Source organism: Chiloscyllium plagiosum, unplaced genomic scaffold, assembly GCF_037043375.1.
Source record: "Chiloscyllium plagiosum isolate Xiang-an unplaced genomic scaffold, Cpla_swu_hap1 HiC_scaffold_9, whole genome shotgun sequence".
Lineage (NCBI taxonomy): Eukaryota > Metazoa > Chordata > Chondrichthyes > Orectolobiformes > Hemiscylliidae > Chiloscyllium > Chiloscyllium plagiosum.
Window position 1 is genome coordinate 44,875,865 of NW_028270147.1, and position 22,670 is coordinate 44,898,534.

At 39.4% G+C, this 22,670-nt stretch overlaps 1 protein-coding gene across 1 annotated transcript; it reads left to right on the forward strand.

Moving 5' to 3' along the window:
- The first annotated feature begins 1,374 nt into the window (after positions 1-1,374).
- Positions 1,375-21,359, forward strand: ebna1bp2 (EBNA1 binding protein 2). Its single transcript, XM_043699164.2, has 9 exons — positions 1,375-1,500; positions 7,199-7,282; positions 8,602-8,774; positions 11,414-11,537; positions 12,371-12,460; positions 17,753-17,828; positions 18,014-18,119; positions 18,839-19,007; positions 20,909-21,359. The coding sequence occupies exons 1-9, from the start codon at positions 1,450-1,452 to the stop codon at positions 20,957-20,959; spliced, it is 924 nt and encodes a 307-aa protein (XP_043555099.2). The 5' UTR covers positions 1,375-1,449; the 3' UTR covers positions 20,960-21,359.
- The last annotated feature ends 1,311 nt before the right edge of the window (positions 21,360-22,670 follow it).

Genomic DNA, 22,670 nt, shown 5'->3' on the forward strand with positions numbered 1-22,670 from the left:
TCTGCTCCAGACATATGAGAGGAATTTTCTATTTTCTGGGGAAACACCAGTCCGTGGCTCTACTAGAACAGGAGAATGTGAGGACTGCAGATGGTGGAGAGTTGTATAGCCTCAAAAAGCCTGGCACTGGAAAAGTACAGCAGGTCAGAAACCGCCCAAGGTGCAGGAGAGTCAATATTTTTGGTGTAAGCCCTTCATCATGAACGATGAAGAGCTGATTAAGGGCTTATGCCCAAAACGTCAGCTCTCTTGCTCCTCAGATGCTGCCTGACCTGCTGTACTTTTCCGGTGCCAGGCCTTTTGACGCTATACTAGAACAACTTGACATGGTTCAATTTTTAATTCTGGAGCACTAGTTTGCAGTATTGCTACTGGTATGTTGCCAGGCTCCATAGACTTTGCAATATCCTGTACGTTCAGCAGTGTTTTGGTATCATGTGAAATGAATCACATTAACTGAAGACTGACATCTGTGATCTGAGAATTAATAAAGAGTCGAGATGTATTGACCACAACAATTATGGCTGAAGATTGATGCAAATGTTTTTGCCATATCTTTTGCATTGAGGTTCTGAGCTCTCTCTTCATTGAAGAGGAGGTAAAGACCTTCCAAATCTCATTAGTTGTTTATTGAATGTGGCTGGACCCTAGAGCTTAGGTCTGATCGTGGGATTGTATAGTTTTGAATGTTGCTTGCTGTTTCCACTGTTTTGTCATGGAGATCATCCTCTCCACCAGGTTGAAACCTCATTTTTAGATCCGCATGGTACTACTGGAATCCCATTTGTTGAGTCTCGTCTCAAAAAACACTTCCTGTCCTCCATGCTGCCGCAAATCTTACCTTTAGGTTCAAATTACTGCAAATGCTGGAAATTTAAATGCAATTTTTTTTCATTGCACATCCCCCCCCCCCCCCCCCCCAAAATTATATCCTCTGACCTTTCCCAGATGGTGAAATTATCTGATCTGATTTATTTTCATTTCAGATTCCCAGCAGTTACCCAAAAAGTCAGTATAGTCTCTCTTATGTTGCTGATCACTCATTAGCTGACTGAAGATGGTTTAACCTGAGGATCATTGTGTCTCAGAAGAGCAGAGAGTTTGAGAAGGAAGGTCCTCCATTGCAACCTCAGCTGGTGCTGGAATTGAGCCCACGCTACTGGCATCACTGTGCACTGCAGACTAGACTGCAGGCAAATGACCTTCTAACACGCACAGTAGTACTTTGAATCTACAATCTATTTCTGAAAACTCCTGAGCCACAGTTAGAATCATCTGGATAAATAAATTAACTGATGTCCCAGCAGTCTATGAGAGAGAGAGAGAGAGAGAGTGTGTTCACAGCCGGAACTGTGTGCGTGGTTCTTTGTTCTGAGCGGACGGGAGTTACCTGTGCACCGGGGGAAACAGTTTCTGCTCGGATCCCGGACGCGAGGCGGCGGTAGCAGCATGGCCCAGGATCCAGAATCTGCGTCTGACACTGAGGACTCCGACTTGGAGGTTAGTGTGTTACCCAGAACTTCAGGCATCGCTCCTATGGCGGCAGCGGCGGTGCTCAGGGCGAGGGTCCCGGGAGGGAGGGATTCGGTGAAAATAATTTAAAGGCCTATCTTGTCTGCTCTGTGCCAGACTTTCTGATATCAGTAACTACAGACGGTGGAATGGAGGTTCCTCATACCCAAAGAATTAAGAGGTTTTGTTTTTTTAAAAAAAGGAATTAACACGTGGGCTTTTGGTGTTGCTGGCTGGACCGACCTTTATTGCTCGTCCCTAGTTGCCCTTGAGAAGGTGGTGGTGGTGGTGGTGGTGGTGGTGATGAGCTGTTTTCTTAACACTGCAGTCCATCTGCTGTGGGTTGACTGACAATGTCCTCAGGGACCGAATTCGAGGATCTTGATCCAGTCACAGTGACGGGAAGTTAACGTAGAGTCATAGAGATGTACAGCATGGAAACAGACCCTTCGATCCAACCCAATCTAGTCCCACCTGCCAGCACCCGGCCCATATCCCTCCAAACGCTTCCTATTCACATACCCATCCAAATGCCTTTTTAAATGTTGCAATTGTACCAGCCTCCACCACATTCTCTGGCAGCTCATTCCATATACATGTACCACCCTCTGCGTGAAAAAGTTGCCCCTTAGGTCTCTTTTATATCTTTCCCCTCTCACTCTAAACCAATGCCCTCTAGTTCTGGACTCCCCGACCCCAGGGAAAAGACTTTGTCTATTTACCTATCCATGCCCCTCATAATTTTGTAAACCTCTGTAAGGGCACCCTTCAGCTTCCGACGCTCCAGGGAAAACAGCCCCAGCCTGATCAGCCTCTCCCTGTAGCTCAGATCCTCCAAGCCTGGCAACATCCTTGTAAATCTTTTCTGAACCCTTTCAAGTTTCACAACATCTTTCCGATAGGAAGGAGACCAGAATTGCACGCAATATTCCAACAGTGCCTAACCAATGTCCCGTACAGCCACAACATGACCTCTCAACTCCTGTACTCAATACTCTGACCAATAAAGGAAAGCATACCAAACATGTTTCCAAGTCAGGATGGTGAGTGGCTTGGAGGGAAACTTTAAGTTGATAGTATTCGCATGTACCTGCTACCTTATCCTTTTTGATGAAAGTGGTTGTGTGTTTGCAAGGTGTTGCCTGTGGATCTTTGAATTTCTGCAGTGTATCTGTAGATAATGCACAGTGCTGCTACTGTGTGTCGGTAGTGAAGGGAGTAAATGTAGGCATAGGGGAGTGAGGAGGTGAGTAACTTGCCACAGTATTCCTTGCCTCTGACTGTATTTATGTGGCAAGTCCAGTTGAGTTCATAATCAGCAGTAACCCCAGTATATTGATAGTGGAGGATTCAGTAGTAACACTATTTGAATGTCAAAGGGTGGTGATTAGATTGTCCCTGCCTGGCATTGATATTTACTGCTTGTCAGCCCAAACCTAAATATTGTCCAGATTTTGTTGTGTTTGAACATGGATTACTTTAGTATCTGAGGAGTCTCAAGTAGTCCTGAACATTTTGCCAATGATTGCACACTTTCCACCTTCTAACCTTTAGAGTCATAGAGATGTACAGCACGGAAACAGACCCTTTGGTCCAACTTGTCCATGTCAACCAGATATCCCAACCCAATCTTGTCCCACCTGCCAATATCTCTCCAACCCTTCCTATTCATATACCCATCCAGATGCCTTTTAAATGTTGCAATTGTACCAGTCTCTACCACTTTCTCTGGCAGCTCATTCCATGCATGCACCACCCTCTGCATGAAAATGTTGCCCCTTCGGTCTCTTTTATATCCTTCCCCTTTCACCCTAAACCTCTACTCTCTAGTTCTGGACTCCCCAACCCCAGGGAAAAGACCTTGTCTGTTTACCCTATCCATGCCCCTCATGATTTTATAAACCTCAATAAGGTCACCCCTGAGCCTCTGACTTTGCAGGGAAAACAGTCCCAGCCTATTAAACCTCTTCTTATAGCTCATTCTCCAATCCTGGCAAGATCCTTGTAAATCTTTTCTGAACCATTTCAAGTTTCACAACATACTTCCAATAGGAAGGAGACCAGAATTGCACGCAATATTCCAAAAGTGGCCTAACCAATGTCCTGTACAGCTGCAACATGATCTCCAAACTCCTGTACTCAATACTCTGACCAATAAAGGAAAGCATGCCAAACGCCTTCTTCACTATCCTGTCTACCTGTGACTCTACTTTCAAGGAGCTATGAACCTACATTCTAAGGTCTCTTTGTTCAGCAACACTCCCTAGGACCTTACCGTTAAGTGTATAAGTCCTACTAAGATTTGCTTTCCCAAAATGCAGCACCTCGCATTTATCTAAATTAAACTCGATCAGACACTTCTCAGCCCATTGGCTGACAGAGGGAAGGTCATGATGAAACAGCTGACGCTTGTTGAGCCTTTGAGAAGAGAGGTTGAGAAGGTGAGTCCTCCATGGGAATCTTAGCTGGTATAGGAATTGAACCCACGCTATTGACATCATTGTGCACTGGAAACCAACTGACCACCTTACATCAACATAAAACACAGAACAGTGCAGCAGAGGATTGGGCCCTTTGGTCCGCAGTGTTATGCCAAACATGATGCCAGATTAAACTAATCCCTTCTCCCTGTTCTTGGTCTATATATCTCCATTCCTTGCATATTCATGTGTTTGTCCATAAGTCCCATAAACATCTCTCCACCACCACTCTGGCAGCATGTACATTTCAATTGGATCCCCTCTTATCCTTTTAAACTCTGGTGAATACAGAACCAGTAGTACCAAACTCTCCATATAGGACAGTGTTGCTGTATTCAGTATCAGCCCAGTAAATCTCTGCTATAATCTCTTTTAGGTGATGAGACGCAATACTCCAGGTCCTGTTTCACTTGAGCCCTGCAATAAGATATCCCTCCTTCTGAACTCAAAGCTTCTTGTAATAGTGGCCAATACACCATCTGTCTTCCTAATTGCTTGCTGCACCTTGCTATTATAATTGGTTTTTCCAAGGATACCCAGATCTTTTTGTGCATCTACATTTCCCAATTTTTCACCATTTTAAATAAAGGTCTTTGTTTTTTTTTACACACCAAAAAGTATAACTTCACATTTAGTCACATTGTACTGTATGTACCTGCGATGTGTTTAAATTATCTTGAAGCTTCCTTGCATTCTTACCTTCAAAACTTTCTTTCCCACCCAGTTTTGTGTCGTAAGTGGTTGGGAAGTAGGGGGTAATCACGGATAGATCCCTGGTACCCATAGGAGGTAACGGGTCAAGGAGAGAAACTGTTTCAAGTAGCTTTTCTGGATAGGATCAGATCAGATTATTGTTGCACTTCAACCCCAAGGAGGGGAGTGTTAAATTGTAGAAAACTTGAGTAAATGCATTGTTAATCACTGTTGCAAATTCTTCAGTATTGATTTAATCTCGTACTTGAGCTTTATTTTTGAATTTGTACTGTGTGCCTGCTTTATTTTCTGTACTGAAGTTATTTTCTTTGGGGTAGAATAAATAAGATAGTAGAAATAGTCACATCTGGCAGTGTTTGTGTTGGAATCAACAGTCAATAGTTTAGGGCGATCATCAGAACTGCAATGTCATTGATCTGAAATGTCAACTCTCCTTTCTTCACAGATGCTACTAGACAACTTGAATATTTCCAACATTTTCTGATTTATTTCAGATTCTCAGAATTTGCAGTATTTCACTTTGGTATTAATATGTTGGAGTTGTATTTGAACAGGGTGTAATAGCAAAATAAACATCAGAATATCGGTAATTGATGAGAGAAATGGGCTTCATTAGTAATTCCAAACTGCTTTATCACATAATTTGGAACTGCAGAAATGGTTTAGTCTTAAATTCCAGTTCATGGTATCGGATGTAATGTGTTGAGGTGGATAGAGAATTGGTTGGCACACAGGAAGCTTGAGAGTTGGAATAAATAGATCCTTTACAAAGTGGCAGGCAGTGTTGAGAGGGGGTACCATAGGGTTCAGTGCTGGGACCCCGGCTGTTCACAATGTACATTAACAATTTGGACAAAGGAACTGAATGTTATATCTCCAAACTTGCAGGCTCTGCTAAGCTGGATGGCAGTGTGTGCTGTGAAGAGGATGCTAAGAGGCTGCAGGGTGATTTGTACACACTGGCTGACAGGGCAAATACTTGGCAGATGCAATATAATGTGAATAAATGTGAGGTTATCCAATTTGGCAAAAATAGGAAGACAGATTATTATCTGAATGGTGGCAATTCTGAAAAAGCTGAGCTGCAGCGAGACCTGGGTATCATGGTAGAACAGTCACTGAAGGTTGGCATGCAGGTCCAACAAGCCTTGAGGAAAGCTAATGGATGCTGGCCTTTGTAGCGGGACGATTTACATATAGGAGTAGGGATGTTTTGTTGCAGTTATACAGGGCCTTGGTGAGGCCACACCTTGAGTATCGTGTGCAGTTTTGGTCTCCTAGTCTGAAGGACATTCTTGCTATTGAGGGAGCCCAGTGAAGGTACACCAGACTGATTCCCAGGATGGCAGAACTGACATATAAAGACTGGATCAACTGGGCTTGTACTCACTGGAACTTGGAAAAATGATGGGGGGATTCTCATAGAAACATATGAAATCCTCGTGAGACTGGACAGACTAGATGCGGGAAGAATATCCCCTATGCTGGGATAGTCCAGAACTAGGGCTCACAGTCTAAGAATAAGGAGCAAGCCATTCAGGACTGCAATGATGAAGAATTTCTTCACTCTGAGTTGTGAACTTGTGGAAGTTCTACCATAGAAAGCTGTTGGGGCTAGTTCAAGAGGGAGCTGGACGTGACGTTTGCAGCTAAAGTGATCAAGAGGTATGGAGAGAAAGCAGGAACGGGATACTGAAATTGCATGTTCAGCCATGATAGTATTGAATGGTGGTGAAGACTTGAAAAGCTGAATGACTTACTCCTGCAACTATTTTCTATGTTTCATAGCTACATACCACTAGTTTCTCATGGGTTATTTGGTAAAAGGATGATTGAAACTAAAGCTAGTTAATTAATAACTTGTCAAATGTTACTTATGTATTTTCGTCTCTTTAAAATGCTTTTTCTGTGAGGATTTGTTGTGAAAATAATTTAAATATTCATCACAAAAGCACCATAGCGCTTGTCCAAAAGTAAATCCACAGCTTTATCTCCTATGATGGATCAGTTTAAGAAATAAAATAAATCATCTGGAGTTTAAGAACCTGGTGACCAATGGTTATTTTTACTTTAAAACAATTCGCAAGTTCTAGTGATTAAAGTATGCAATTGGAATCCTCGTTTAGATAGTCATTTACAGGACCTGACATGGTAGGTGATTTGATGATGGTGCACTTTGCATCAAAGCAAATGAGCAATCTGAGTAATTGTCTTTAGCTTGACTCCAAAAAGGGACAACCAAATATGGCATTGCACTAATTCAAATAGTAAACTTTTTGTCCAAGTTTAGAAGATGCCTTTCAAACCTTCTTGAGTTTGTGTGTGCTTCTTCACTGAGTAAATCAGATGCAGAAGAATGGAAACAAATTTATAATTCATGAAACTTTTGTCAGTTAGCAGAATCTTTTTATCTTGGTCCTATTTCATATTCTGATGTAAAGCACTCAGGCTTTTCTTTAACCAGTTACATTTAATTTTTCATTTTATTACAGCTTCAAGATGCATTTTCAAAAGGTTTTCTCAAACCTGGATTGAATGTGGTGGAGGAAGCAAAGAAACGATATGTCAACAACGTGGTGAGATTTTTTTTCTTTTACCTTTAATCTCTAAGTATGATCTAAGTATATTGGAGAAGATTGAATATCTGTTTGCCAACGGTGTTTACCCTAAGCTAGTTGAAAAAACATTCCTAACACACGGATGTTGTACAACTCGGTGCAAAACTGATTCAGTCAATCTCAAACGAGCTTTGAATCCACGTTTGTGTTAGTGTAATGAACTTTATAAATTTTGAACTGGAAGCTTCTGAAGCAGTAATTCAGTCCTAATCCTGTTGCAATTGTTTTGAAACATGCGCTTGAATAAGCGCAGTTATTCTCCTTGCTACAAATTTAGTTGCCAGAGTCTGAAAGGACTGAAGGGTTTTTTTTAGATCATTTATTGTCTATCTCTGGTTGTCCTCTAGTGCTGAACTGAATGGCTTACTAGGATATTTCAGTGGGCAGTTAAGAATCAACTATATTGGAGTGAGTCACATGTAGACCAGACCAGGTATGAATGGCAGTTTCTGTCATATAGGACATCAGTGAACCAGAAGGGTTTTTAATGACAATTGACAGTGGTTATCATGGTTTGAACTAGATTTTTAATTCCAGATTTTCATTGAATTCAGATTTTCCTATCTGCTGTGTTGGGATTTGAACCCAGAACATTACCTGGATCTCTGCATTACTAGTCTAGTGACAATACCATTAAGCCATCACCACCAAAGTGTCTTAAATCTATTATAATAACTAGATCTTTGAGTATTGACAAATCTTCTGCTGAAAAGAGTGTCAAACTGTCCAAGCTTGTTAAGTTGTCCAGCATCGGTTTTACTTATTTCCTATTGAACCGGATTGATGTTGCAGCAAGTAATGTATATACACTAGCATTTGAAAGAGCTTGCTGATAAAAATGAGAAAACACTGGATTCATTTCATCATCTTCAAGAAGTGGGTTGCTGTTAAGTTTTATTCTTCCCTCAGATGCCTCTTCCGTCATTTTATTTTCTAACTCCCCAAACAGAAACAATGCGAGTATCTGCTTTCTCCTTGGTTATACCAAGGTTATGACAAAATAATGCTGAGGAATGTTTCAGCCAATGTAAAAACTCTTTCATAGAAAAGATTAGTTAACTTAGCTTACAGCTACTGCATTTTATGGAGTTAAAGCAATTGATGCAAAACTTATAGTAGTTCTAATAAAATTGAATTTGATGCCATGTTATAACTGGAGAATATTGCCATTCAGAGTATGGGTTCAGAAATGTTAGAGGCTTCCCTTTCTATGTGAAGCTGGTTAATGTGTCCCTGAAATACTGTTGTGATCATATACTTTTTTTTTGGAACTTCAGGTGGGTTTGGAACAATGTTTGGAAGAATTCAAGAAAAACATTGAATGGATTGAGAGGCTTGACATGACAAATGGCCCAGCTGCTGACATCATAGCATTGACTGAAGGGAAATCAGTGTCACAGGAACGTTCAGATATTGATCCAGATGATGACTTCCAACGTGAGATGTACTTGTAGGTACAAGATTTAACAGTTCGTTTCCACCTTTTAAGGGATATGTATACATCTATAAGAAGCTTAGCTTACAGAGCATTTAAAATAAAAGTAAAGGCTAGAAGTATACAATGTTGGTTGTCTTTTTTCACTTAAAATTTCTTTTTCTCATTTAATACAAGTGTTTTAAACAAAGTTTTTAGTTTTCATTGCAGCTTTATTGCAATAATTTGGCACATTAATTCCAGCTTGCAAGTTAGGCTCCTTTAAATTCAAAGTATTACCTTTATGGGCTCAAAGTACCTCTTCCTGAATGGTGTAATTTGACATTGTGCAAGTCATCACTCAGTTGGTCACACTTTCACATCTGAATCAGAAGATTGGTAATTCCTAGTCCTCCCCCCAGAGATTTAAGAATACAAATCTAGGCCACCAGACTGCTGCAGTATTGAGGGAGTGCTGAACTATCAGGGACTTGCTGCTTTTCCAGTGTAAACTGGGTCCAGATCCACACTCCGAGGTAAAGGATTCTGGGGCAATATTTCAAAGAATGGCAATGGAGTTATACATGATGTCTGGCAAACATTTAGCTTTGATTTAAATTCATTTAAAAATTATCCAATTATTGTTGCATTACTGTTTGTGGGAGTTTACTATGTGCATGTCTGCAGCTGTATTTTCTACAGGGCACACTTTTTTTGTTTTAAATTTTAAGGCTTCTCTTTGATTTTCAGGACCTCTTTTGATTTTTTGAAGGCTACTTTGTCTTTATTCTCACTATCTCCCTTTATTGGGTAATGCTGTCAATTACAAACAATATTTTCTCTATTCCTGCAGAAGCAGAATTGATCAATATCAACTATCCATTTTACAGATGAAAGCACTGAATGCCAAAACACAGTATTTAAATTGGCACATTAGGCATAAATTAACATCAAAATTTATTTTTCAGAATAACTGACATACACTTCTACACAGTATTAAATCACCTTTAAACACACCATCCAGATTTGATAAGGTCACACCAACACTTTTTTGTATGACATTTTCGAAGTTGGATTATTTAAACCAGGCAGTTGTTATCCTTTTTGCTGCATCTCCTATTTAATTTGTGACAGCTAACAGTGTTTATTACAATCCACTACACTTTTCTTCCTCAGAGTAGCTCCTGAACACTTGCAGGTTTAAACTAGAGATACCATGTTTATTTGCAAGTAATATGCTACTCCAGTTACGTGGAGTTTTCTTAGTTCCTAGTTACTTTGATTATTTCATTGTTGATGGAATTGCATCTGTTCTCTTCCTTGCAGCCTCCCTCTTTCTGCTGCTCCATCTCTCTCCCCTACAATTGCACTTCCCTCTCTCTTCATGTCCCATGCAAATCCTTCTGCTCTCTTCATGCCCCTGTCACTTGCTGCCTCTCCCTCTTTTACCCTTTACTCCTCTGGGAAAAAGGCCATCTCGGCAAAATGGGTGCTGCCAGCTCACTACCTCACCTTTGGCAAAAAGGCCACACGTGGCCTTTGCTCTGTAGTGTGACCTTAGCAAGACATCTTCTAGCTGTTGGACTGTTGTGTTCCCAGCACCACATCCTAGCTGGAGAACTCTGTTCCTGGCTCCAATTACATCTTAGCCTCCAGCATCTGCTCCTCAGTGACTCTTACTGGTAGCTCCGGCTTTCCTGCACCTCCAATCACACCTTTTTTTTCTCTTTTTCACTTTGTTGCTGACAAGTTCATTATTTCCTTCCATTTAACAATCCTTCTCCAATTAGTTGGCCCTGTGAGCAAATTTTCACAGGAACTTTTGCGGTATTTGGGCATTCACCTGCTATTTGTTTTGAGTGCTGATTTCCTAAATTAAAAGATTGAATACATCAGTTAATTGTAAAACACTTTGGATACCCTGAGGTATCAAAAAAGTATATGATCACAACAGTATTTCAGGGTGCTACGTGAATCCAAGTGTTTTCTATTTGTCTTATTTCTTATTCCACTGTGTTGAATTTCTGAGAAATACAAATGTTTTCTGTACATGTTACCTACCATAAAGAGCTATTATATGTTTACATACACACTTTTTGTCAAGCTGTTGTATATGTATACAGTTCACAATGCTTTTCAGAGTGGAAAGATTCTACTGTTCAAATGACTAAAGCTTTCGTTGGCAGGAAAACACCTTACATTGAAGCTGTTTTGTTTAGTTTTTGTCCTGAGTCCCATTTTGCAGATGGAACAGATGTTCTGTTTAGCTGGAGGCTCAGTTGGTGACTAATTTTATTCAATGAGGTATACCACCATTGGCCTTTATCCATATTATTTCCAAAGGAGGCTATGTAGCATTATATTGTGGTGTGGAAGGTGTGCAGTTAAACTCTGATGTTATTTTAAGAAACAATGGAGGGGTGATGAGGAAAGATAAATAGTATATTAATGGGTTATCTTGTCAGGTACCTAGGCTTCTTGCTCCCCTTCAAATCCGGTTAATTTTTAACATCAATTTGGAATTAAATATCAAGATTTGTGTGTCTTTACATGTCATGTCTTGAAATGAATTGCAACCATTTCAAGGTAGATATTCTTCCATTTCCAGTGCAGCTTCTTACAAGCTGAAATTACAATGTCTTTGATTTTCTGTAATAATTTCCTTTCTTGTTCAGTTACCGTCAAGCACAGGCAACAGTCTTAGATGCATTGCCTCAGCTAAACCAACAAAAGATTCCAACAAAAAGACCGGATGACTACTTTGCTGAGATGGCCAAATCAGATCATCAAATGCATAAGGTGGGTGACTACCAGTCTGTCACTTAATATAGCAATATTTTAGTTTGAACTAAACATGGAGTTAACATGGAAAACTGTTATATGATTTCTTAGTAAGTGCTTGATGTAAATCTAAGATATTGTTTCAAAGCAAACAATTGGACCTGAAGTCTTAGACATGGAAGACGAAAAGTGGTAGAAAATGTTTAATCCTCAAATGTGCTTTGTGGCATTTTCAACCACACAATATTTGAAATCTATTCATTTGGTTGATCAGTTTATCATTCCGACCATAAGAAAATAACATTGATGCTTGGAAGTGGGTTGGCGATATTTTTATTTGTATTTTAAGACAGGTAGAGATTTTCTTGATCCTGGTTCATTGAATGATTTTTGAGTGTTCTCAGATACACATTGTAGGTGGAGAATCTTGCGTTGTTTAATCAATTGGTTTCCGTTTCACGACCAAATCGGAGAATTATAAGATCCAGTGTGGGGCTGGAACTTAAGTATATAAATTAAGTTGGGGTTTCAAAATGTTAATAAGATCATAGATATTTATCCTTTCAAGCTAACAAGCAGAGATACTAACAATGTGGTCAGTAGTTTAAGTGAATGTTGATATTCTATATCGTACAACTGTTTTGGGGGGAAGAAAAAGGTATTCAACTTTTCAAGAGTTTTGACCTGCATTCTTTCCTAAAAACATAATTGAAAACAAATTAACTGGCTGCTCAGTTATTTGGAGCATATTTGCCTACATAGCATGGAGGGGACATTTGAGCTGTTTACTACAGTTATTTCCATTTGCTGTAATAAGATCCCATGTTTAATTTCTTTCACTGTTTTGCTAGATTCGAGAAAAAATTTTATCAAAGCAGATCTCCATGGAAAAGTCTGAAAAGGCTAAACAGCTTCGAGCATTGCGAAAATATGGCAAAAAGGTAATTCTTTTTTGTCCATTTGAACATGTATGTGTAAGATTTTTATCTTCAAAACGAATATGTTAATTCATGATTCCTGACTTATTGAGGATTTCTGCTGAAAGGCGTTTGCCTGAAACGTTGATTTTCCTGCTCCTCAGATCCTGACCTGCTGTGCTTTTCCAGTACTGCTCTAACCTTGACTCTAATGTCCAGCTTCTGCAGTACTCACTTTCGCCTTATTCTGAGGATGTCAGTAGTCTTAGTTTTGGTCTTATTTCTCGATTTGCTGTTGTGATACTGCAAATGAACCTAATGTTTGAAATGCAAAATCGAGGTTCCTAGTTTGCATAGTACCTCAAATTGTTGTATTATGTTTGCAACATAAAAACCGATATTAGTTATTTGTTGAACAACAGCAATATTGTAGCTATTTACAAAAGATAAGCAGTAGGAGCAGGAATAAGCAATTAAGTCCTTTAGAGCCTGCTCTATCTTTCAGAAAGATTATGGCTATTCTGATATTGGGCTCAACTCCATTTTACTGCCTTTTCCCAATAATTTTAAAGTGTCCGATAGTTTAAAAGATCTGTCTGAATTATGTTCTGGCTATTTATTCCAACAAATTTCTCTACAGATACATTAAAAATTGTTCCATGTTTTAAATTTATTGAATGACTTTCTCATTGCAATTACTCAGTAGTTCCTTTCAATTGGAAAGCACAATAGACTTTAATGCCTCTGGCTCATGGATTTGAATCTCTGTCTGTCTGTTTCACACTGGTAGGAAAAAAAACACATCATCAAGCAGTACATTTAACAAGAGGGCAACTGATCTGATACTGTAAATATAGCCATAAGTGTGGTGATATTAAAACAGGATGGATACTTTCATGTTTGGATATACAGGTCGTTCTGCTATTAATGCAAATTTGCTATAACACGATTGAATTGGGGACACTGTTTCTAAAGTGCGAATTTTGTGAAGTGTGTATTGGTTATAACAATTCCAACCCCACTAGTTTAAATGATGTTGCTATTACACTATTTTCTTATAACACGGAATTGCATGAGAATGGAACTACAATGTTATAGCAGCACTGACTGTATAAAAATAAAAATCTCCCAGCAATAGCTGATGCCTTTTGAAATAATATGCCATAAAACCAGCTGCCGGCCGGTAGTTGATCCAAGTGGTAGTTCTTTGTATGTGTGTGCCATCACAGTGATTGTCGGCCCACCATTCAATTACAGACTATCAGAGTGAATTCTGATCCTGTCCTACCCAGCATTCACACAAATATACTTTCCAAAAGGTGTCTTAAAAGATAATCAGAGTTCCTGATGTGCTTTGTTTCCAACACACTCTCCGGAACTTTAGATTCAAGTTTTGTTCGTGTTTATGCTGTTAACAACTCTTTTTACAAGCATATTTCAATTATGAGAACATGGGGTATTTTTTGAAGACATCTCTAATTGTTGGTATCAGCTAATAGCGTAGTGAAAAATGAAAGTAAAAACTAATGGGAAGAGAAGTAAGCTGTTTATTTTGATATCGAAACATAGTACCAGGAAAGGTAATAAAACTAGCAAAATGTTGTACGGAACAGTTTTAGAAATTGCAGTTTACAAGCTATTGATATTGTAGAAACCACATATATTTAAAGTTAATACAAATTTAAGTTCTTATCAAATGGTTGCAGCTCCTTTTAGATGTCACAAAAATGGTTAAGCAGTATAAGGACTTCGGAGTTGAGTGATGCAGGATAGGTTATTGGATAGGAAGCAGGAATAAAGGGGTAACAGACAATTTCAAGATTGTCGCCTGTAACTGGTAGAATGCTGAAAAGATCTGTGCTGGGGCCACAGTGATTTACAATATATACTAATCACATGGATTAAAAAGTCCAAGATTAATTATCTAGGTTTGCGGACAATACAAATCTCAGTGGGAATGTAAACTGGAAACTTCAGTTTTAAAGAGATAGAAACCAGTTAAGTGATTGCTCAGCAAGGTGACAGATGAAGTATAATGTGGGAACTGAGAGGTTATTCACTTCGGTAGTAAGAAAAAGGGAACTTATTTTAGAAGTTACATGCCTTTTAACTCTGGTCACAAATTTAACATGCTGGTACAGCAAGCAATTAAACAAAGAAAAGTTACAGCCCAGGAACAGGTCCTTCAGCCCTCCAAGCCTGAGCTGATCCAAATCCACTATCTAAACCTATTGCCCAGTTCCTAAGCATCTATATCCCTCTGCTCCCCACCTACTCATGCATCTGTCCAGATGCATCTTAAATAAATCTACCGTGCCTGCCTCTACTACCTCTGCTGGCAACGCCTTCCAGACACCTGCCACCTTCTCTGTAAAGTACTTTGCATGTGTATCCCCCTTTAAACTTTTCACCTGTCACCTTGAATGCATGACCTCTCGTTATTGAATCTCTCACCCTGGGGAAAAAGCTTATCTCTATCCACCCTGTCTATACTCTTCATGATTTTGTAGATCTCGATCAGGTCCCCCCATAATCTTTTTTTTTCTTCTAATGAAAATAATCCTAACCTACTGAACCTCTTTTCATAGCTAGCACCTTCCATACCAGGCAACTTCCTCGTAAACCTTCTCTGCACCCTCTCCAAAGCATCCACATCCTTTTGGTAATGTGGCTATTAGAACTGTATACCATATTCTAAATGCGACTGAACCAAAGTCTTGGTACAATTTTAACATGACCTGCCAGCTGTTATACTCAATACCCCGTCCGATGAATACTTCTTGACTACTCTATCCACCTGTGCAGCCACCTTCAAGGTACAATGGACCTGAACTCCCAGATCTCTCTGCTCACCAACTTTTCCCAAGGTTCTTCCATTTACACTATAGTTCACTGTAGAATTAGACTTCCCAAAATGCGTCACCTCACATTTGCCTATATTGACCTCCATCTGCCACTTCTCCGCCCAACTCTCCAGTCTAACTATATTCTCCTATATTCTTTGACAGTTGCCTATGCTTTCTGTTACTCCACCAATCTTCATGTCATCTGCAAACATACTGTTTAGACCAATAATGCCCTCTTCCAGATCTTCTATGTCTATCACAATCAACAATTGTGGGCGGCACGGTGGCACAGTGGTTAGCACTGCTGCCTCACAGCGCCTGAGACCCGGGTTCAATTCCCGCCTCAGGCGACTGACTGTGTGGAGTTTGCACGTTCTCCCCGTGTCTGCGTGGGTTTCCTCCGGGTGCTCCGGTTTCCTCCCACAGTCCAAAGATGTGCAGGGTCAGGTGAATTGGCCATACTAAATTGCCCGTAGTGTTAGGTAAGGGGTAAATGTAGGGGTATGGGTGGGTTTCACTTCGGCGGGTCGGTGTGGACTTGTTGGGCCGAAGGGCCTGTTTCCAGACTGTAATCTAATCTAATCTAAAAAAATTAAAAAAAAATCTAATCTAATCTAATTAAAAAAACAGTGGCCCCAGTACTGATCCCTGTGGAACACCACTGGTCACCTTTCTCCATTTCGAGAAATGCCCTTCAACTACTACTCTGTCTCCTGTTGCTCAACCAGTTCTTTATCCACCTAGCTAGAACACCCTGCACACCATGTGACTTCACTTTCTCCATTAGTTTGCCATGGGGAACCTTATCAAACGCCTTACTAAAGTCCATGTATATGACATCTGCAGCCCTTCATCTGTCAATTTGGTCACTTCCTCAAAGAACTTCAAGTTGGTTCTTTTCTAAATATAAATAGATCTTATCCCTTAGTACTTTCTCCAGCAACTTTCCCACCACTGACGTCAGGCTCACTGGTCTGTAGTTACCCGGAATATCCCTACTACCCTTGTACAGGGGACAACATGAGCAACCCTCCGGCACCTCACCTGTGTTTAAGGATGCTACAAAGATATGTCAGGGCCCCAACTATTTCCTCTTTTGCCTCCCACTGCAAGCTGGAATAGATCCCATCCGGTCCTGGGGATTTGTCCACGTTAATATCCTTTAGGAATTTAATTAGGAAGGTAAAGAATACATAGACTCAAATCCCCTTGGAATAAAAGTCTAAGAATAAGGAAGTCTTGCTGCAATTGTACAAAATTTCGGTGAGGCCAAATCTGGAGTATTATGTGCAGTTATGGATTCCAAATCAAAGGAAAGTATGTTTGCTATGGGGGAATAGCAAAAGTTCACTAAATGGGTACCTGAGATAAGAGGCTCAGTAAATTTCTGGAGTTAAGAAAAATGAGGGGTAGTTTCATTAAAATAAAGTTGTGAAGAACTTGATCACTTAGACTCCGTGAAGTTGCTTCCCTTGGCTTGGGGGCCTTAGGAAGGGCAGAATTTCAGGATCGGGGTTTGCTCATTTATGATGAACTTAGGAAAAATCTTCTTAAAAGTCAGAGGGTTGTGGATCCTTGGAATTCTCTACCTCATAGGATTAAAAATGTTACATCCTTGAATATATTCAAGGTCAAAAATCAAGCAACACACAGTTCTAGTCTAACAAGTTTATCTGAAATTGCAAGCTCATCATGAATATATTTAAGGCTGTGATGGATGGAATGTTTGTTTGGTTTCTTCTAGACTTGAGGACTACATGAAGCAGATTGGAAGTTGAGATGTGAAAGAGATTAGTTATGGTCATATTAAAAAGTGGTTCAGGTTTCAGGGCCTCTGGTCTGCTTATGTTGAAAAAGCCATCTTTGTCACAGGTTTGTAATATAAATGCAGCAGTAATATTCCAACTGTCAACAAAAGCTTGATCCTTCTTGATTTGGATTCAAGCTGAAGAAAATTTGACAGCTTCAGAATTCAAGCTCTACTGAAACAAATGTCCATATGTATGAAAAATGGAACAGGTCATTCATGCAAAAGCATCACATGACTCACTTTATTTTATCAAGCTAGAAGTATACTGTTGTCTGCAAAGACCGTTTGAAACTTGTTAATTAATATGGTGGCACAGTGGGCAGCACGGTGGCACAGTGGGCAGCACGGTGGCACAGTGGTTAGCACTAATGCCTCACAGCGCCAGAGACCCGGGTTCAATTCCCGCCTCAGACGACTGACTGTGTGGAGTTTGCACATTCTCCCCGTGTCTGTGTGGGTTTCCTCCGGGTGCTCCGGTTTCCTCCCACAGTCCAAAGATGTGCAGCTCAGGTGAATTGGCCATGCTAAATGTTAGGTAAGGGGTAAATGTAGGGGTGTGGGTGGGTTGCGCTTCGGCGGGTCGGTGTGGACTTGTTGGGCCGAAGGGCCTGTTTCCACACTGGAAGTAATCTAATCTAATCTAATCTAATTTGACCATAGGTTCATACAGAAGTTATACAGCAACGTCAGAAAGAAAAGAAAGCCATGATGACAGCAGTGAAGAAGTACCAGAAAGGTTTGTTCTGAAGTTTACCCATTAAGCCAGAAAATTTGGAGATTGCCATAATTTTAACTGTTTTTTCAGAATCCAGGATATTGGAGCAAATCCAATATATGCAGAGGCATTTTGTTTTGGTGTTTACTCACTCGTAAAAATACAGATGAATGAGATTGTTTGATTCTGCATTTTTCAATCTTCAGGACTCTCTGACAAACTGGATTTCCTTGAGGGTGATAAGGTTTCTTCAAAAACAAAGAAAGAAGGTGGAAAAGGACCAGCAGCTGGAATTAAACAAAACAAGCAAGGGTAAGGGATTATGTTGGATATGAAAGTTCACTGTCTTCAATTTTGTTTTGTTTTTTATTGTTGTTAGATGCAATTAATTACACTTGAAAAGACTGACTGGTAAATTTACATTGTCCACATCTGGAGTGTGTTCTCACAAAGCCATTGAAAAAGATTTTCAAATTTTTTGCAGCCTTCTAGCTGAACTTTGGAAATCAAAAGTCATTGATGCAAGAAACTGCCATTTAGAAGAGGGAAAATGTATGTGTTACATGCAAGGGGCAGAGGCTATGATGTTGTATGACTTTTGTAGTCCACCTTAAATTTCTTGTGTATAGTATCTGCATTAGACTAATGCAACATGAGATATATATATATCAAAGTAGGCAGTTCGAGGTGGTCTTTCATAGGAGGCTTTCGAGCATGCAATTAAGTTCAATAACCCACAAGCTGTTCTCCAGTTAGTATAAGAACTAATGCTTTGTGTTCTGCATGAAGTAGTCCCAGATTTGAGGACACACCTGCATAAAATTGTAGGGCCCAAGGACCTCTGAACTTTTTTTCCTCATACAAGGACGTTCGAGTTCTCTGTGTGGTCTGTTTTAAACAGAAGTGAAAATCCTGTAACTGTAGATAATGGTGTGTATGTATGGTGTTCGCCAGCAGCTATCCAACTTACAGCTCATTTTAAGGGCCTATTAAATTAGTTATTAACAGCCAACTATTCACTTTGAATTCAGAGTAAATGCAAAGAGGAAATACAAAAACGAGAAGTTTGGTTTTGGAGGAAAGAAGAGAGGCTTAAAGTGGAACACCAAAGCCAGTCATGATGATGTCTCCAGCTTCAGATCAAAAGTTGCTCATTCCAAAAGCAATAGTTTTGGCAAAGGAAGAAAGAAGAATGCAAATGTGAGTATTTTTCAGTTAGTATTACAGTTCCTGCAATGAGATGTTTAAGTTTGACATTGTATTAGTAAGTGAAATTCCAGAATAGGGATATTTGGCAAAAGTAGCTCCTGTTGTTGGCTACTTTTTGATTCATATTAGCTCCTTCATTAGGTGTGGAACCATGTAGCAACATTACCTTTTTTATCTGTTTTGATGTATGCGGTATTTGGACTCTCTCTCAGCAGTAGCAATAGAAAAGTTCATCAGTATTATCAACCATCCATTAAATTTAAAGCCATAACACCCAAGACGAGCAATGATTTCCCAGACATTACAGTATTTAAACTGGCATTAGACCACCGGCATAAAAGAATAGATTTCCAAAGTAATTGACACACATTTGTACATTCAGAACCAACATTCTAACCCCACCAACCAGATTGCTGAGGTCACAGCTAATTCATTTCCACCGCAATTTACAAAGCTAGAAAATTTTAACCACATAATCATTGCTATTCTTGTTGCATCCTAGACCATGGTCTCAGATTTAAGTTTAACAATTGGCACATTGTTCATTGCAAGAACAACCACTGCATTTTTCTCATTTGTGGCTCCTGAACATCTACAGCTATAAGATGAATATTTTTCTTTTAGTTTGCAATTGTAAATGAATCTTCCACAGGATTTGGATGCAGCCTCCATGAGTTGTCAGTGTTGTGGAGAGGCTCTCATCTATTTAAAAACCATTGTAACATCTAGTAATAAGCACTAACTTTTCCCAGTCTTCCTGCTGCTATCAGGTATTGAATGGTGGAGCAGAGTCTGAGCTGAATGGCCTAATTTCCCATTCTATGTCTTATGGTCTTCTCTGAGCAACTTCAAATTGGAAACCAAGTTTAAATGCACTGGAGTTTAAATGGAATGTAATCCTTATTGATGGGGTTTATTTCTTTGGGATAGTAAAGTGAACCATATTAGAATTCTGCGAGTTTCTAGACTCGACACCAGAAGTTTAATTAAAACTCCAGTTTTAATTGTAATGAGGAAAGCACTAACCAACTTAAACTCTACCGATGATCATTTGCCTAATGTTGGTAAGACAATTCTTTCCAACCAAACCTTTCCTATGGTGTTTTTGTTCTATAGTCATAGAGATGTACAGCAGTAGTGCAGTAACTTATATTTTGGCACTTTTTTTTAAAAAAGCAGCATTTAAAATGGTAACAGTATTGTACTAAACTGAAGAAAGTGAGGACTGCAGATGCTGGAGATCAGAGCTGAAAAATGTATTGCTGGAAAAGCGCAGCAGGTCAGGCAGCATCCAAGGAGCAGGAGAATCGATGTTTCGGGCATAAGCCTTTCTTCAGTGCTTTTCCAGCGACACATTTTTCTGTACTAAACTGAAGCCCAAGTTACTATCTTCAGTGTGGTAACAGAGAAATCTGAAGAAAATAAAATATTCAGTAAAGCTACACTTTTTCTCTAACAATTGTGTGTCTTTGGAATTCCCTTCCTCAAAAGGCAATGGATGCAGTCTTTAACTATTGTTAAGATAGTGGGCAATAGATCCTTGATTACCAAGGAGATGAAGGATTATCAGGAGTATAGCATTGAAGTTAAAATTGAATCAGCCGTGATCTTATTGAATGACGTTACAAGCTTGAAGTGGCTGCCTCGTGTTTCTTATTTGTATGTATGTCCTCTTCCCTTTACACTTTGAGTAGTTTATGTTTCTTCTAATTTACAAGAGGTATAATTTTCTTTTTGGAAGGGAAGGGAAGAATGACTTTCTTTCTTTCTCTCTCTCTCTCTCTCTCTCTCTCTCTCTCTCTCTCTCTCTCTCCCTCTCTTCTCCCCCCTCCATCTCTTCTCCCCCCTCCATCTCTATCTCTCTATTATAATGTGTCATCTTTAATTTACAGAAGCGCCCTGGCAAGAGGACTAGACAGAAGAAGAAAAACCAGGCACGATAATGAAGTGAAAATAGAAGAATATTGTTATCCTGTTCCTCCACAGTGTGGGGTAGAATGAACTTGGTTTTCCTTTATCATGCTTAGATTTTTCATGAACATATTGAATCTAGCCTCCAGAAGAAAAGAATGTTTTTCATTAATTACAGCGTATTTTGTTAGAACTTGTTTGGTTTGGATGGTATCAAAATCTGGAAACATTGTCTTGTTAAATATTGGACGTGAATATTTTTGGAAATCACTTAAATATAATGGTTCCTCCTTATTACAAGATTTAATTACCTTAATGTAATTTTCAAATTTAAGGATATTAAAAAGTGACATTTTGGTCCTGGAATAAGCTTGTTAAATTTTGATAAATACAGGACTGTTAATGCAAAAATAAATTCTGACATTTTTTTTTTCCATCTTCTGGTCTGAGTGCTTACATAAAGTAACTCTGCATTCTCTGCATTCAAAACAAAAGTATTTAAGATATTTGACAATTATTATTTTAGTCAGAAATGTTGTTGTGATTAAATCTGTCAATCCTCAATAAGTAGGATGTCCACAGGAAATTTGATGACAAAAATCACTGCAGTATATATAGATGACCAAAAAAAGTAGGAACTGAGTAATAAACTAGCCACTATTCCATTTGGTTTTACTTTCATTGTAGTGCTTATATTAAAAAAAAAGAAAATTTCTCAGGGACCAAATGTAATGTTCTTTATTTTTCATTTGGTTCTTCTGAATCATGTTTCATTTTCTGTTCACTAGAGTTGTTTCTATTCAAGATAATCTGTTAATTAAAAGAGAGGGTTTGAAAACTCGTAAATGAAGGGAAGAATCACCTTGACTTTTGTTGCAAGCTATATTGTGACACTGGTTTAGCTGAGATTGGCCAACATGTGCAGCGACTCGATTTTAGCCAAATTCACTGATGTTACTGGGAAACACTTTGCCTATTTAGTTGAACAGCTGTCATACTTCAGTGTGAAAATTATTGATCTTTAGTCAGACGTCTTTGAAATAATCATTGTGCAACTTCTAGATATTTGTCCGATAATTCCAAGTGATTCTGCAACAACTTCAGAGATTGTGCAAGTGTACATTCTTAGCAATGAGACATGGGAGACCTGTCCATTTTCTCTATCCAGAACATGTATGCTTATTGATCATGGAGTTGAACACCCCTTTCTAACTTGAAAATGAAAGGTGCTAGAGATCACAGGGGGTCAGGTAGTAAACATTGAGAAAAAGCAAGTTAACCTTTTGAGCCTAGATGACTCTTCATTTTAAAGGAGAAATTCATCTCACTTCTGCCAAGTCAAAGATCTGGCTATGGGTGCCCACATGGGTCCCAGTTATGCCTGCCTCTTTATAGGGTATGTGGAACAATCCTTGTTCCAGCCCTACACCTGACCCCTCCCACACTTTTGTTTTTGTTCGGTACATCTGTGACCGTTTCAATGCTGCTTCATGCTCCCACCTAGACCTTGTTCATTTTGCCTCCCAATTTCCACCCCACTATAACTTCCACATCATCCATTTCCAACACTTCCTTTCCTTCCCTCGACTTCTTTGTCCCCATTACAGGGAATAAACTGTCCACTGCCATCCACTACAAAGCCACTGACTCCCATAGCTACCTTCACTATAGCTTTTCACACACCTGCATCCTGCAAGGATTCCATCTCTTTCTCCCAATTCCTTCACCTATGTCGTATCTGTT